Source organism: Sphaeramia orbicularis, chromosome 7, assembly GCF_902148855.1.
Source record: "Sphaeramia orbicularis chromosome 7, fSphaOr1.1, whole genome shotgun sequence".
Lineage (NCBI taxonomy): Eukaryota > Metazoa > Chordata > Actinopteri > Kurtiformes > Apogonidae > Sphaeramia > Sphaeramia orbicularis.
Genome location: NC_043963.1, coordinates 39,007,936 through 39,025,501, shown reverse-complemented (window position 1 = coordinate 39,025,501; position 17,566 = coordinate 39,007,936). Strand labels below are relative to the sequence as shown.

At 36.9% G+C, this 17,566-nt stretch overlaps 1 protein-coding gene across 4 annotated transcripts; it reads left to right on the top strand.

Annotated features, from left to right (window-relative positions):
• The first annotated feature begins 336 nt into the window (after nucleotides 1–336).
• Nucleotides 337–15,433, top strand: rbbp8l (retinoblastoma binding protein 8-like). Of its 4 annotated transcripts, none has more exons than XM_030137781.1 (14): nucleotides 337–477; nucleotides 2,360–2,453; nucleotides 2,616–2,658; nucleotides 4,802–4,897; nucleotides 5,082–5,194; nucleotides 6,207–6,282; nucleotides 7,408–7,589; nucleotides 7,726–7,775; nucleotides 9,302–9,387; nucleotides 9,470–10,196; nucleotides 12,450–12,549; nucleotides 12,652–12,716; nucleotides 12,848–12,989; nucleotides 13,374–15,433. In XM_030137781.1, the coding sequence occupies exons 2-14, from the start codon at nucleotides 2,390–2,392 to the stop codon at nucleotides 13,433–13,435; spliced, it is 1,806 nt and encodes a 601-aa protein (XP_029993641.1). In that variant the 5' UTR covers nucleotides 337–477; nucleotides 2,360–2,389; the 3' UTR covers nucleotides 13,436–15,433. The 4 variants fall into 4 exon arrangements, with proteins under 4 accessions (XP_029993641.1, XP_029993642.1, XP_029993640.1 ...); XM_030137782.1 differs by having other exon boundaries at nucleotides 7,405–7,589; nucleotides 9,476–10,196; XM_030137780.1 differs by having other exon boundaries at nucleotides 7,405–7,589; nucleotides 12,655–12,716.
• The last annotated feature ends 2,133 nt before the right edge of the window (nucleotides 15,434–17,566 follow it).

The following is a 17,566-nucleotide window of genomic DNA, read 5'->3' as shown; positions in this document are numbered from 1 at the left end:
TCAAATAAACTTCTTAATAGCTATTCAATACTTATTTCTGATTGTTCACATACAAATGTACTTCTGTACTGTTATGCATTGAACTTGCCTGTTACTCAATTGCTTTTCTCCCTCTATCCCCGCAGGGCTTTATGGGGCTGGTTTAACCGGTTATTTGGTATTTCTGCAGAACAGGAATATCAAGGGAGAACTTGCCCAGACCTCAGTGTTTGTGTTCCTCAAGGGGACAACTGCTCGGACCGGTTTTCTGGGGTGGAGAGATGAGAGAGAGAGAGAGAGAGAGAGAGAGAGAGAGAGAGAGAGAGAAAGAGGGGAGGGTGCGGGGCGTTCTCCCTCACCTTGTTCTCTTCTCATTCTCTTCTTTATCACACACTCTCTCTCTCCTTCCGTTTCTGTATCACTCAGTCCATCTCTGAAGTTTAGGCAAGTATTCAGTTCCTGGCAGAGAACGACTGAGAGAGTCCTTGGCTGTATGAGGTGAGTACAATTCATTAAGTGCTGAGTTATTGCCTGAAGGCCGGAATAGATTGGCTGACAGGTGGGTAGAGGAGGTGCAGATCTGTGTGGCTGGCTGTATCAGACCTTATCCAGTGTGTGTGTGTGTGTGTGTGTGTGTGTGTGTGTGTGTGTGTGTGTGTGTGTGTGTGTGTGGGTGTGTGGGTGTGTGGGTGTATGAGTGTGTGTGTGTTGTGTGGAAGTGTGTGAGGGACACTTATTACCATGAGGTCCATATAAACCTAAACCAGTATGAGCTGCTTGTAATAAACGAAATAAGCCTTTTAATAAACAGAAACAGTTTCCCATTTTGTCTGGTGTCATAGTGACATTTAAGACAGGAGATGTATGTAGTGTGGGTGTAGGGTGGAGCTCATACACAAATATAACACATTGATGTTTTTTTTTTAAACGTCTCTATAATTTGCATTCTAATATTTCTATTTATACAAATTAATGATTATTCCAGTCTAGTTCACAATAGACATATTGTCTAACACACCGGGAGTAACAGACTTTCCAGAGCACTGCATCTCTGACAGTGGCAACCAGTAGAATTTATTACACACGAGTACCCTGTTTGTTCAGAATAGCATCATTAAATATTGTCTGTTAGATGTCAATAAGGTCTTTAATCCAACACATCCTCTTATCACTCAGGTCTGGTTTCGATCAAACGACATAACACCCAGCAGATGGGAGGGGTTTGAGAAAGGCTTATACTAATGCAGTGACAGTGAAATTTTCTCATTGTGAATTATCTACTAGGCCCACATATAATGTGGTATTCAGGGTTACGTATTAGCTCAGAACGTGGCAATACTTCTTGTTTAATCTTTAGAATTATTGAAGTGTTTTGTTAAATTGTTCAGTATTGATAGAGTTTGAAGTGTATGAGAAATAAAGTTAAAATGTGTAAAAATTAGAGTTAGACAGTCACACCTTTGTATGTGTGTTTGTATGTGTGTGTTTGTGTGTGTGAGTGTGTGTGTGTGTGTGTGTGTGTGTGTGTGTGTGTGTGTGTGTGCGTGTGTGTGTGTGTGTGTGTGTGTGTGTGTGTGTGTGTGTGTGTGTGTGTGTGTGTGTGTGTGTGTGAGAATAATGATCTAGAGATAGCTGCACGGGCACATAAAGGCAGACAGGTCTTTTCTTGCACTGCTGAGGTGATGTGAACAGCCACTAGCCTGACATATCCTGACATGTTGAGAGAGTTGAACCAAGCTGATCAAAATGCAAAACTCACTGCATGTATTTTTGCTTGTAAGTGATAATGTATGCATGCGTGAATGTATGCATGTGTGTGTGTGTGTGTGTGTGTGTGTGTGTGTATGTATTTGTGTGTCACTTGTTCACATTTGGACTTCTTCTTCTTACTTTGTTATTGTACAATAGTTGATTAACACTTTCAAACTGACACCACGTGATGTTCTTTTCTACTGTGTCAAACAGTCATGCACATAATCTAAAAGCTTTGTTTATGTACATACGTTGTAGTAAGTAACACAAACTGAAAACTTGCGTCCCAGACCTTGCAGGACCAGTCTAGCTGGTTTCAATCCTCGTCGATATCACAACCCAATTCAGTCTCACATTTGAGCAACAGGGACGACACATGAAGGTGCAAGTGCCAGCAAAGTGTGCGGCGTGTCCTCAGATGTATTAGAGAGTCCTGGGGCTACAACGCCTCCGTACTTGTGTATGACTGGTTCATTTCCATTACATTGTTTTTTTTAGAAATGTTGTTTTGCTTTTCATGTTAGATTGACTTAAGTTTAATGCATTTAGGTTGAGGACATTTCAATGCAAAGCTTCTATTCAGCTAAAAGTCTTAATAAATTAAATCATTTCTACTTGTTTTACTCAGTGTTCAGCCAAACTCACCGTAAAGGTCATCATGGCGGACAGTTTCACCGATCTGCTCCTCAAACTGCGGGAAGCCCACGAGAGAGAAGTCGAGGGTAAGGAAAGATTATCAGTATAATTGATATGAATGTAAATAAAACCAGTGGATGAGTAATCTTGCTGTTAAACAGGACCTTGTTTTTTAGAATTATACAATTGACTTCATCATCTATAGTGCTGTAAATGAAGAAACACGTGTTGTGTATGTTGACTTGTAGGATGGCAAGTGAAAGTCCAAGAGCTGTCCAACAAGAAGGGCTGGTGAGTGGAGTCTTCCTCATGTCCCAAACACGATCATGTTTAGACAACGCTTTCAGGACATTCAGGTAGAACAACACACAAGAGTGCCATGCTCAGGCCTGAAGTCTTTGTGGATGGGGCAGGCATGCTGGTCCTGCACCTGGCTCACTGTATATTCATTTGAGGAGCTCGTGTTGTAACAAGTTATTCCACCTTAACCTGAGTCAGAAAATCTTTGATTGAAAAAACAGCTAGAGTTGAGGGGGGGTGGGGGGTGGGGGTGATTCAACTACCTGGAAATAAAGTAGATTCTTGTGTGATAATATTTCCCGTTAAAAAGTGAAGCAATAATCCCTTCGCCACTAAATCATCATTGTTCCACTTGTTGTGGCATGATACCTGCGAAGGAAATCATTATGAGTGAAAATCTGACTCCATTTAGAAACTATGAGTCGGTTTTTTCAGATATTGTTCTGTCACACTACAAAAATCAAAATCTTACCAAGTGTATTTTTCTCATTTCTAGTCAAAATATCTCATCACACTTAAAATAAGACATAATCACCTAAAGAGTAACCTTTCAGTGAGATATAAGAACTTATTTTTAGACAATAGATCTTGAAAATCTTATTTCAAGAAATCTTACCAAAATAATTTTCACTTCTTCCAATTGGGAGATTCTCTGTTTCTTTTTTGGCTTAATTACCTCTGAGGTAATTAAGCAAGGTATTGTGATCACTTTGCTTTGTGTGTTTGCGTGCGTGTGTTTGTTTGTTTGTTAGCAAGATAACTCAAGGAGGTTTGCGCTCTCTGAGTGCTTTTCTTGTTCAAGATTTTTTTTTGCTTAATTCAAGCAAAAAAAAAAATCTGCCAATGGAACAAGTGAAAATGATCTTGGTAAGATTTCTTGAAATAAGATTTTCAAGATCTATTGTCTAAAAATAAGTTAAAAAATCGGCCTTGGAGGAGGTCTGCGCTGTCTTTTCTAGAAAAGCACTCATAGAGCGCAGACCTCTGCCAAGGCCAATCAGTGGGCCCCTGTGCCCCCGCCACCACCACCCCCGATCACCACCAAAATTTAATCATTTGTTCCTTGTGCCAGTATCAACATTTCCTGAAATTTTCATCCAAATCCATCCATAACTTTTTGAGTTATCTTGCAAACAATCAGACAGACAAAAAGATAGACAAACCAATGCCGACAAAAACATAACCTCCTTGGCGGAGGTAATTATAGAATAGAATAGAATAGAATAGAATAGAATAGAATAGAATAGAATAGAATAGAATAGAATAGAATAGAATCTTAATAATTTGACAAGTCAGTGTTGAAAATGCACACTTTAGCTATATTTAAAAAGACTTCTGCTCTCGAAGTGGTGCACCTCAAAGACACCTGAAAAAGATTTGATTCAAACAGATCCAAAATAAAGTTTGTGTCAGCTCTTTCTGTCATTCTACCTTTATATTTTTGATTTAAAATGACCAAAGTGAAGCTTTTTAACCCATAAAGACCCAGCACTACTTTGGTGGCAGTTCCCAAATAATTTTTTCTCTGTATTTAACCTTTCTTAAGTGATTTATCACCATTTATTATAATATTGTCATCTGTATTTAGTTTTTTCAGTCTAAATGAGGTATTTTCCTATATTTAATCCCTTGATCATGTTGATTTTCAGTGAAGTTCAGAGTAAATTCTAAGGTTATTAAATCAGAAACAGAGAAAACTGAAGAAAAAGTGACATTTTCAACAAATATATCAATAACTGAACATAAACCCAGTGTCTTCATCCACTGTCATTGATCCAGCTCTGTGGGTTTTACTGGTGAATCAATGTTGTAGAAGATTAGAAGATGACAATGTTTCCACATTCACTATGGAGCCTCTGAACGTCCAAATGTGTCATATCTGATGACCATGAAAAGATGACAAACTGCATTTCACATCAATTATTTACATGTATCGACAGGATTAGTGGATCAACAGGTATTAAACATTTTAGATCAGTAGATGGTTTTGGTTGCCAGTGGCTGTTTGGGTCTTTATGGGTTAATGACCAGTGACTATAATGACAACTCATCATTTTACAGATATGTTTTTACTGTGTTTCTCTGAATCATGATTGTTGTGTGTCTTTGCATCCTCGTGCTTGTGTGTATGCAGTGACACAAAGAGAATGGAGGAGCTGTTCACTAGAAACCAGCAGATGAAAGAGCAGCAGAGGATCCTCACTGAGAATATGAAAACACTGGAAAACAGGTGCTGCTGCCGCTACAGTTCAACACTGTGCATGTGTTTATGCAGGATTCAAGAATTTACCCTTAAACAAACAAATATACAAAGCTCAAAGAAACTCCAAAAGTCTAACTGTGACATTTTCATGCACTTGACATGTAGTGTGTTTGATCTATTCTTGATGTTGTTTGGTTTTTTGCCTGCGCAGACTGAGGGCTGGACTGTGTGACAGATGTACAGTAACTCAGGACGTAGCCAAGAGAAGACAGCAGGAATATGAAGCCACACAGATACAGAGCCTCCAGCGTATCAGTCTACTGGGTACTGAATTCAAGATTTTTTTTTTCCAAATAAACCAGTTATCCATCATTACCACCATGATTCATCATCATCATCCTCATCATTATCATCATTACCTAAAACTGCCAACAGGCTCAAATTTAACCATGTAATACTTCCAATCCACAAAAAATGTCCTTTGCCATTTTATTTATTGAGTATTTCTCTTCCCTTCAAATGCCAATTCCAAAAAAAAAAAAAAAACTGTGTAAATGCTCATATTTTTAATGTAGAATTATGTTTTTTTTATTATTATCATTAACCCTGTAAAGCCTGAACCATTACATCATTGACAGAAAATTCCAGTTCTTTGAAACCGGAGCCTTATTGGTCCTTCTGAACAACCTCAATTTTTTTTTTTTTCAGATATCAATTTCCATGTATGATTTTCAATTTTGTATCATATTTGATACATCGGGTCTCGATACTCAAATGATATTATTTTTGAACAAACAAAAACATAATATAATACAAACATGTCTAACAAATTGGTAATTCCTTTTCAAAATTGGCAAAGTTCTGCCTCCTGACAGTCTTGTAGTGTCACTGAAAAGGCCTCTGGGGAACGAATTCCTCCCCACTGGTGGATTATCTGTGTATTGCATGTATCTAATTGTATACATCAGGTTTTTCAAGATATATAATATCCCACTGGTCATGTAGAGAGCTTCAAAACTCAAGTATTAAATATGATACATTCGGCATTATAGGGTTAACAACAGGAAGTGAAAAACCTGAAAGTCTGGTGGGGGGGGTCTGGGGGCTTCAATATTTGATTAAAACATAGTAAAACACCACTGAAAAAACAGCTGTGGATATATTTGACCTATTGGCATTTCTAGTGTTAAAACTTGTTTCTATATCTTGTTCAGTCAGCAGCGTTAAGTTTCTGCTTCCCTCATCCCTCTTTCTTATAAAAACACACACAATATCGTATACTGACACGAATACTTGCTGTTTAGCGTTCTGATCATTTTTAATCTGTGTTTTAAAGCGGGCGAGTTGAACAGCCTGAAAACGGAGAACAAGAGACTGAGAGAAGACATCAGGAGTCTGAGAGCAGCAGTGGAGTGAGTACATAAAACCATGACAGAGTAAAATTATATTAACCCTGTGTCGGGCAAGTGACTATTTTTGGTCATTTCCACATACATTACAAGACAGTGAGAGCAACAGTTACAGCGAGGACAGTGGGTCAACAATCTCAGGTCCAATGTGGTCTACAGGGTCTGTAAGGTCCACCTCTGCATGAACAGTGAGTGTACCTGCCTTGTTAGGTACCATGAAGTAATGGTACTAATGTAAGGAATGATGTTCAAAGGGATAATGTGGATGTGGACAGGGGTCTGGATCAGCACTAATGACATTGTAATGTTCTAAAAATGATGTTCTAATGTTCTAAAAATACATGTTCCTTTCACATTACAGGTGTTTTTCTTGCATTTTTTATAAATACTTCTTGGATTTATTTATTACCGTGCCCCCCAAAGGGGAGACAAGGGGTATTGTTTTTGGTTCATTTAGTTAGTTAGTTTGTTAGTTTGTTAGTTTGTTTGTTTGTTAACACTCTAACAGCAAAACTGTTGGTTGAATTCATACCAAATTGAGTTTATAGATTGCCAATGACCCATAATAGATCTGATGACATTTTGGGAAAAGTAGGTCAAAGTTCAAATTTTTTATGAATTTTTAAAATCTTTTTTCTTCTCCCATTTACTTTTAATGAGTGAAATTTCAAATGTCTATAAAAACATCAATTTTGCTTTAATTTACATCAAACTTTGCACATATATAGAGGCAATTGATATGCAGACATCAGCACACGTATAGACATGATGACATCAGCTGAATCGATGCCAAAATAAGCTACAATACGTGCGAGGGGCGGGGTTTGTTGTGTCTGGCACCACTTGATTATTTATTTATTTGCTATATACAGGCAAGGAACCAAATATGGTAACTTCACATATCTTGATTTTCTACATGACAATACAAAATTTTAAACATTTCACAAAAGTAATGAAGTCTTGTTAAGTTCTCCAATAACACACTATTTGAAATTCTGAATTTCAGAGTATTTCTATGGGTGCCCTGTAAAGGGTTCATTACAGTTAAATGTATCTACTGAACTGTGTCTAACGCAGAGGAGGGTTTAGGTGACTTATTGGCCTTATTCTCATGTGTGTGTATAGCAGAGGGCACAGTGACCACTCCTCCAGCAGCAGCACTGCCACAGATGTCAAAGCCAACAGCTCCCCTGACCTTTCACCTTCCTCTGGACCTGTGGCCCTCATCAGTCTGGGAACCGGCAGAGCCAGCAACCAGCCAGCAGATGGCGACGCTGCAGTGAAAATAGAGGCAGAGCCAAAAACTGAAGGTAAATATGAAACAAGTCAAGAAGACAACCTTTTCTCTGAAATAATTTTTGCTCATTTTGTTTGTTTGCTTGTTGACTACCATGCTGTTAGCCTTAAAAGTTTGCTCTTTTTTTTAACCCCCTTTTTGTTGAACAGACAACAGGCATGAAAACAGACATTTGAGAGAATGGCACAAAACTGTTTTTGTAAGTCCTATTTCATACTGTCTTACACACACCAGCCTTTCAACAGTGGTGATGAAATTTTTCAGACCCTTTTATCAGTATTATCAGTAACAGGTACATAAAAGTAGTCAAAGTATTACCAGTAGTAGTAAAGTGGTCCCTGTTGGTGTTTCACAGTATATATGATGTTTTGGATTTATTTTACAGCTGCATTAATGTGTATGCAATATTTTACTGCTGTATGTGTTTAGCTGTGCTCATTTTACCCACGTCATAGACATTAGTTGTTTAATCTACAATATAGCATCATATTCTGTAAGATCATCATATGCTTGCAACATTACTGTCTTTTGAGAACCACAGATATCTAAAAATGTATTATTTCCAGAGCTCAGAAAAACAGCCCTGTTTTCAAAGTTCTAACAAGGTTTTTTCAATATTATTCAAGAGGTTCATATTAAACGTTTACAGCCATCCCCAAAATGTGTCACACATGTTTGTCTGTGTCATCACAATAAATGTTGCACTGATTCTTCATGAAATTTTGTGGTAGACTAGGTGATGGGTCATGGACAAACCTCTTAAATCTTCGAGAATATTCAAAGGAATCTAGAGGTTGGAAGTTTTTCACTTTCTTTAACCATCATAAGTTCAAGGCTAAATTAACAATTAAGCTGACCCCCATCTTGCACCAGCTGAAGATTGAAAACTAAATCAGTGAACTAATCAGTGGTACCTAGCAGCAGTTGGTCATAATTTGTGGTTTAGTCAAATTGTGTAAGAAGAACAACCACTGATGTGGGTACACTTCATCAGATATGACCCATTTGGACGTTCAGATGCTCCCTAGTGAACATGGAAACACTGTCATCTTCTACAAGATTGATTCACCAGTAAAACCCACTGAGTTTGACACATACTAGTGGATGGAGACATTTGTTTTTATGTTCAGTTACTGATATCTTTGTTGAAACAGTTTTCACTGTTTTGATATAATAACCCTCAACCTTTCATGAATATCTACATAATCCATAAATAAAATGGAGTATATTACCTGATTTTCACTGAAAAAGTGCAAAATGAAGGAGATAATATTACAATAAATGATAATAAATCACTTAAGAAAGGTTAAATATAGAGAAAAATGTATTTGGGAACTGACACAAAAGTAACACTAGGTCTGTATGGGTTAAGAAGTAAGAGACTTTTAACCTCAACCCATGAAAGAACACTTAAGCCTTCATTTGAGCCCAAAGCTTCAGCATTAATATATTTGGAGATATGTGGTTTTCACCTGACAGTAAAGGGATGAAAAACAGTTGTCTGAAAAGTAACTGAAGCTGTCAGACAAATTGAATGGAGCAAAATGTTCAGTATTGAATCTGAGATGTGGTGAAGTACAGTAGAAGCTGAATAAACTGAAAATATTCCAATAAAGTACAAGTTCCTTTAATTTGGATTTAGGAACAGGACTTGAATAAAAGCTTGTTCTGTATTTGTCAATACACACTAACACTCTTTTGTTGCCGCTGATGTCATTCACACAGGAAACCTACAAGCCTCCTTCTGCTTCAGCATCTGCATCTACATCTTGGAAAACACAAGATAGTATGCCCCGTGTTGTAGAAAGGAGGTAAAAATGGGAAATACACAACAAAACTCATACAATAAAGGCCTGTAAATACATTTTAACCTCCCTTTGTGTCTCCTGTAACTTGTAGAACACAAAGTATTGAAGGACAGGACCGGCAAATCTCAAATTCTTCACCTCTAAAGAGCTCTCCATTGTCTTCAGCCAGCAGAGAGGTGAACTCCAGGCCTGTCCACGTCCACACCCCTGTCCCTTGTCGACCTCACCCAGTCAAGACCACCCCTTGGTCGCTATCCGAGTCCCCTGATTGGACCGCTGTGGGTGCAGGCACAAATCTACTGGGACAGTACTCTGCCAGACCAAACCCACTACGGTTTCAGAACATCCCATTCATCCAACAAGCCAGCTATTCCAACCCCAGAAGAGCTGGGCTGGTTCTGGGGGCACCTTGGTCCAAGCAGAGCACTCTTCAGGCCTCTTCTAAAGAGCCAACAGTGGTGTTGAGTTTGAGGAGCTTGTCAGAGCAGACAGAAAGACCGTGTAGACCCCAGGAGAAAAAGGACGTCCCACCACTCAAGAATGAGAGAGTCTCAGGAGAAGGAAATAAAGACGTATGTGAGGGCCCGCTGGACCTATCAGACCCAGGGAGGTCCAAATCCAGCCAGAGAGAGGATTCACCTTCAGCCTTACAGGTCACAGAAAGAGTAGAGGAAAGCACTGAGGGGGATGGAAAGGAAAACTCTGCAGCGAATAACCCAGCATCATCATCTTCACCTGCTTCACATTCCTTGTCCGTTTCTACATCACCACTCAGACAATCAGAGGAATCTTCCAATGACCATAACCACAAGGTAATTTCACCACAGTCACATCAAAGGTTCAGTGTGTAATATTTAGTGACATCTAGTGATGAGGCTGCACAGTGCAACCAACTCAACAACCCTCATTTCACACTCCCCTATGTTGGCTACTAAAAAGCTTTCATTGGAGCCAGTGTTTGGTTTGTCTGTGAAAACTCTGGTTTGAAACCTGCTTCAGACTATTTCTATTCATAAGAAGTAAAAGCTAATTGTTTCTTCTAAGGAACTGTCAGTATGCAGGAGCAAAAAAGTGTTGTTGTTTTTTTTGTTTTTTTTTTATTGTAACAATCATAACTGTTCAATTAAATGTACATGAAATATTACAACATAGTTATGTAACCTCATTCTAACAGACTCCCAACCCTGATGCACCTCATACTCCAGCAAAAATATATAAATGCACACATCTAAAATGAACACATAAAATAAAATTAATTAATTAAAAGAAAAGAAAGAAAAGGGGGGAAAAAAGTATAAAAGTGTTGTCTCTTTGGTCCAAAATGTGTTATTTGCTACTATGACTTATCATAGCCTGTATATAAATAATAGATGGAGCTTTCAAGTAACCCTTTTTTATGGACTGCCATTTTGAAGCTTCAAAGTCACCATCACTTCCTTGTTTATTTAGAAACACATGTCTATGTTTCTATTGGCTGAGCTAACTTACTGAAAAAAACACAATGTTAATTTAATGCCCCCAAGTAATTTCAGACCCTTAATTAATGTTAAAACACAGATTTGTGTTTCATAACAACAATATCAACTTCACAAAATGTATAAAGACACTAATTACAGCTAATTATGGCTAAATATCTAGCTGATAAAAAATATAATTCAACATCAATCAATCAGTCAAAGTTTATTTATATAGCATTTTACTACAACATGAATTAAACCAAAGTGCTTTACATCTAAAAGCATGATTAAATTATAAGACAGAAACAGATTAGTCAAGTACCATAAATATGCATTAAACAATAGGACACAATACACAGTGATAAATAAAAGACCACAGATTAAAACCTAACAGGGTCTCAGTGCTAAAGGTTAAAAGTCAGTCTAAACAGGTGTGAATTAATGTTAACATCAGCTAATGTTTTATTCAATGAACAGGAGGTTCCAGTGTACAAATAAGCAGCTATGACTGATTCTAAGGCTTAATATAATATAAATGTCTGAGTGCAGTTAAAGGGGGAAATTATCTAGACTGTAACCATTTTTTGTACCAAACTGTGAACCTGTTTATTTCTACAATTGAGATTTTAACAGGGGGTTGATGGGGACTGATTCATTTTTGAGGCCAGACTCAAGTAGCCATTCAAGGAACTTTCAGATGCTTATAAACTAATAAAAACATATTAGTAGAGGAGGAGGCTACAATCTAAGGGGAGAGCTGAATTTAAAAAAAAAAAAACATAAATTAAGAACAACATTGAAAAGTATGGGCATAACAAGCTGTGGAGTGACTTTGTGGAACAATCTAGAACAGGAGATAAAGGAAAGTACAAACATAAATATATTTAAAAAGAGGTATAAAGAATTGGTTCTAAATAGGTATATGGAACATGAGGGACAAAAATAGTATTGTCTCAACTACCAGTCGTGGTTCTTGGAATTAGGAGAGAATAATTCGAATTTCAGAGATTTTCATATGTGTGAGTGGATTAAAGTGAGGACAAATGGGAAGTCTAGATGAACTGGGATTGTGGGTGTGAAATTATGGAATGGACCTTATGATGCATTTAAGTTATCCACTCCTTTGGCGAAGTTAAAAAAAAAAACAACCTAAAAACAAAAAAAAACAGTACCTTCAGTTTAAAATTATTCAGAAATATTGAATTGAGATGGTAGACATGTTTTTGTTTTTGTTGTCGTTTTTTTTTATTTTTTATAATTATGGTGTGAATGCTCGATGCTGTACACATTTAAGTTGATGTAAGCAGTGTAATAGTTGAAAAGGATAGGCAAAAAAATAAGTTTTTGCTTCTAGCCTTTTCCTTTTTTGGTTTTTATGTTTATTACGATTAATGTACTGAGTACAATGATTGATGTAAAACCAAAAATAAATTCATTCATTCATTCATTCATTCATTCATTCATTCATATCATGTTCCATTTGTACAATTAAACTCTCACCTCCAGTATTCTAAAATCTTACACACTGAACCTTTATGAAATAGCTGCAGTTGATAAAAACAATTTATATAAAGTGAAACAATAATCATGACTGCTGTTCTGTTACAGCTGGTAATCAAATTACTGAAACCAAAAGAGGAGATGAATGGAAAAACTGACCAAAACAATGGAAAGAAGGTGCCTGTTCAGACAATTTCCTTAAGGCCAGGTAAAGCGGTTGGGCTCAAATTTTTTCACATGTGTTTAGGAATGGTTATTTTTTCTACAGTCTGTGTGCAGGTGAATAATGTGTTTTGTGTTTTTGTAACAGTAGTAGTGCTGGAGAGTCTGAATTTTGCTCTACAAAAGCAAGAATCTTCATCGTCGATTTACACTGTATGTTAGAAAAGCCAAACAGATGCTCATTTCACCATCACAACATATTATCTTATGCATTATTATATTATTTACTGACAAATTAGTGACAGCAGGCCAGTGACAGAAACATACTTCATCTGTTTTGTCAGACACCGTCTCCAGAGGGTCCGGAAAGCAGCTCAGAGGAGAAGGATGAAGAGGGGAGTGCATCAGGACAGGAGAGCACCCAGGGGTCCAAGAGGAAGAGGGCATCTGTGGAGACAGAAACCGACCGAGACTCAGATGCAGACAGTAAGGCATCAGTTCATGTTTCCAATCCCATATTTGTTTCCTTCTTCTACATAGGAAAGGTCTGCTCTCAAATCAGATCACATTTGTTACTAAACTTTAATGTTGACCATAGCCACATTCTAAGTCAACATCACTTTCCCTGCTGTTTGGGAACATTTTAGTGTTTAATAATCAGTAACACTTACATGTAATGGATAAGCTAGTACTGTAAAGTTTAACTCATTTGGTTGTCCAAAGGCTATTCACTCAGCCTGGGAATTCATTTTTTTCCAAATTTTGTCCAGTTTCCTACTTCCGTCAGTAAAATCTTTATTTATACATGTAAATAATCATTATCAAAGTTTTTCTATAACTTTGTTTGGTCTTTTTTTTTTTTTCTCACAGACTTTCAACAGGAGAGGAAGATCAAGATCACACTGAGATCTGACAGGAAAAGTCCCAGCTGAAGAAGATAAGGCTGATGTCACAGCATGGATTTAAAGAAACACAGTGGTCAATATATAACCAAAAGCACAATTTATGTGGTGGAAAGATTTAATGTCTTTGGCTTCATGCACTCTGAGCCTAAATAGCACTACTGAGGGTGAAAGATAGGAAAACAAATTATGCTGTATATGTTAACGCATCACAGCATTTGGTATTTACAAGTCAGAGGTTATATATTTACACATTACCCTTTTACTACTTCCTGTTGTGCCAGTGAAAGCAGCATTAAATGGGTCAGTGGAAGCCGCCACAGTGTGAGTCTTGTTTGGCTGCAGAAATCTGATAATAACAACTTATCAACATTAAATGGCACCGGCGGAGCTTTTAAGATCAATTGCATTCAATGTAAGAGCCGACATTTAACACCTAATTTTGTATTTGACTCTAATAAATAATGGGATAAACATTTGCAGGAGCAGAGAATACTTCCTTTTACAAAACCAAGTGTTTTTATATGAATATTAGTATGATTTGTATTTTATTTTTCAGATAAGGCAGCTTGCAAGGTGAGACAAATGCTCTGCATGATATTCACAATACAGCTGCAAACTTAAGCCCTGATACAAAAAAAAATGAAACATTTCAATATAAAAATGGTTTATGTCCAATGTCATGAAATGATTTGGTTTTTACTGATAAACAACACTAGCTATAGAGGCAATAAGTCCACAAAAGTGATAAATATTAAGACACAGCTTAAAACTAACAAATGTTTCTGTGTAAAACTAAATGTTAAAACTTAGTTTTAAGAAACAGGGTAAGGCTAACCGGAAACACATATTTGCATTCTTCATAGCACCTTCTGATGTGTGACAACACAACCAGAGACACTGTAAAACTTTTTGTACCACATACTGAGTCCTACCCATTTTCTTGAGGGGTTGCTTAAACAGCCATCCTAAAGTGATCTAACAACTTTAGACTCTTTCATTAAGATTAGATAGGTGGTCAGATTTATTAGTCTGGCATCAGTTGTATTTCTTCACAGTGGTTTTACCAAAATGTAATCAAGAATATTGTCAGTGCAATAACTGGCACCTGTATTAGTCTAGTATCTGCAGTAAACAGCACTATTATGTTCCACCTTTCTAACTTCTCCTTTTCTGTCAGTCTTAAAGCCAAACAAAGGACACTAAACACAGTTTGGGTGTCACCTGCTAACAGTTACAGTATAATTCTTCCTCCTTTACACTCTGAATCCACGTTTCATCTAACATACGTAGTTTTTTTTTTTCACTTTCCTGGCACTGTGTCACTGTCAGGCTATTTTTGTCCACAAAGCCTTCCCCCTAACCCTGTCTTTAGTGACCAGCAGAGAAAAACGCAATAAGAAAACAGGTTCCTCTTCCTCTTTTTCATTTTCAGAATGCACATATTTTGCAAGTATTAACTTTCCGTTCACAGCTGGGGCTGTTTCTGCTAAGCCGAGTGTACAGCGATGACTAAAGCAGGATGACAGTTCAATATGATAAACTCATGCTTTTGTGATGCAGCACTGTAAACTAAATATATAAATACATGTGTAAAGTACTGAATTTTTGATTAAGATTTCCCACCAAAGACTTGGGATTAGTTAGTATGTACCCCTACTCTTAAATGTATTTTCTCCTTCTGTTCTTTTTCATAGTGTGCACTTGTTTGTATTATTTGTGTGACAGCCCGACCATCCACAGTCCTAATGTTGTTCTATTGATTTCTCCTGTTTCTGTCATGTCTCTCTAATGTCATTAGATTCCATTATGTACAGTAATGGTCAGTGGACAAAGTAGAGCATCCCTACCATCTCTGTCTGTAGATTATCTGATTGACCGTACTACAGTGATTGGACTGGTGGGATTTGGATTTCACAGTATACTCATCTATCAGCCTAAATGCTTCATTATTCTTTTGCTTTTAATAATCACACAGTTGTTGAATGCGCTACTTCTTATGCTGAAATAAATATCTGTTCTGTAGGAGCCCTTGTATGATTGTGTTGCACTTGTAACAAAAACACTACATATACCTGTCCATCCGTACATCCAGTACATTGTGACTAATAAGGACTGTTAATGGAAAAAGATGCAACCTCATGTCTGACGTCTGGTTCAGGATGTTGTGCAAAACAATTGTGGTGTGACGACGGTGGATGTAGAAACCTATGAAAACCATCCAGTTTTTAAGTAGTGGCTTCACAATGAGCACCTAAAAACAACTTTCACATGAACAGAGTAGGTGTCAAACTCATTTGACACTTCTCAGCCATGGCCCAGTGTGAGCTCAAGTAGGCCAGACCAGTAAAACACAAGTCGAATAGCCTATAAATAAGGTCAACCCCAAAGATCTGTCTATTGTTTAGTGTAAAAAAAAAGTAAAAATTACATTATGAATATGTTTGTAAATGGGTACTTCTATGAAACTGGTCCCTAAAATTAGGACAGAGGGGCTAAAAATTCAAACCAGATGTGGACTAATGCTATGAAGCAGGTTTGGAAGCACTTTGGGTCTATTTTTTAAAAAAAAGTACCTACTGAGATTTTAAAAAACTATTTTTCAGATTGAACACATTTTTATATTGTTTTACATTATATTTAATACAAAAATCTGCATGTATCATGGTCAAGAGGACATGAAAATTACGCGCTACTATTTTTTAAAATATCTCTTTATTTTCTCAGGCACATTTTGGGAATTGAACTAATTATGCAAGGCAGAGTGTTTCACAAAAATGACCGCTGTTGCAAAATCATTCCCAGTTTAAATGCATTTAACTGGGCAGGTTCCACATGTAACACAAGTGGACATGATGGGTTACATACAAAACCTGGAATGAGACTGCCAATTCACAAAAAACCTGCATGTCTGGATTAGAAAAACCACTAGGATCATCAAATTTAACACAGTGTCTTTATATAGCGGTTGATAAGACTATTTACAGCCATGTGTTCCAGATCAAATGAACTGACACCTAAGTAGCTTTTCTTGTCCCAATTTTGGTCCTATTCTTGGCCCCAATATTTTATTAAAAATTTATTAATTTTGGGATGGCTCAGTGTAAGAGTATCATTTTTTTTGCATTTATCTGAGGTCATCATTAGGTACATCCTGGGGGGAAATATGTCTAAATTTCTCTTTTATTATTGGGTCTAAAAAGCTGGCAAAGTGCCAGGTACCAAAATGAACCCAGTTTCACAGAAGCACCCAAATATAAACACTGTCATGTAATTTTACTTTTTTACACTAAAACAAAGTGGAGTTATGATTATTTTTACATTAAATCATATTGGTCTGTATGTGGAACCAAAACTAAAACAATTGCTATTATCTTCAGTTCATCTTCAGTTTTTGTATTTCACAAATTCACCCCACAGACCTGACTGGAGTCTTTGGCAGGCCAGTTTTGGCCCACAGGCCGTATGTTTACCACCCATGGAGTAGATAATTACAAACTGTTTTGAGCTAGAAATGCAAATAGTGTAATGGACACTGAACAAGAATTTGTGACTTAGAGGAGTATTTCAAACAGTCAGCTGGAGATATTATTTCATTACAATAGATAGCATTACTTAGATCAGATGGCATAGCAAATTCATACTTTGTGCCTAAAACAGGTTTTGTCTATCATGTGTGTTTTTTGCTTCCTTTTTTCTTCCCCTTTCTTTACACATTTGACAGGATCAGTGTCAGGGTACACACCCCTTCAGGGTCTTTAATATTTGCCTTGTGTCCATCAGGGGATCCATGTTCAGTAAAAACACTGAAGACACACGCACACACACAAAAAAACAAAACAAAAAAAAAACACAGTGGTTGTGTCAACTCTGGATTTAAGAAAAGAAAAATAGGGCATAAACATCGCAAACAAACCCACTGCAAATAGATTAAATCTGCACTCATATGAATTTAAAACACAATGTATTCAAGTGACAAATTTGCCGTGCTGTGAATAAATAAATAAATGAATAAATGAATAAATAAATAAATAAATAATATGTAATATGTTGGGTCAATGTAGATTTTGGTAAAAGTAACATTGGGGGAAAACAATATTCTGATACAATAAAAAGTCTTTGTTTATTATGGTGAATTTTAGTGATTATTAATAGTGAAAA

What these genes read in the sequence shown, in the direction of transcription:
- rbbp8l (XM_030137779.1), top strand. Translation starts at nt 2,390, where the DNA reads ATGGCGGACAGTTTCACCGATCTGCTCCTCAAACTGCGGGAAGCCCAC. An exon ending in GGCAGAGCCAAAAACTGAAG is followed by an intron (nt 7,590 to 7,725) that starts GTAAATATGAAA and finishes TTTGTTGAACAG; the next exon opens with ACAACAGGCATGAAAACAGA. An exon ending in CCAATGACCATAACCACAAG is followed by an intron (nt 10,197 to 12,449) that starts GTAATTTCACCA and finishes GTTCTGTTACAG; the next exon opens with CTGGTAATCAAATTACTGAA.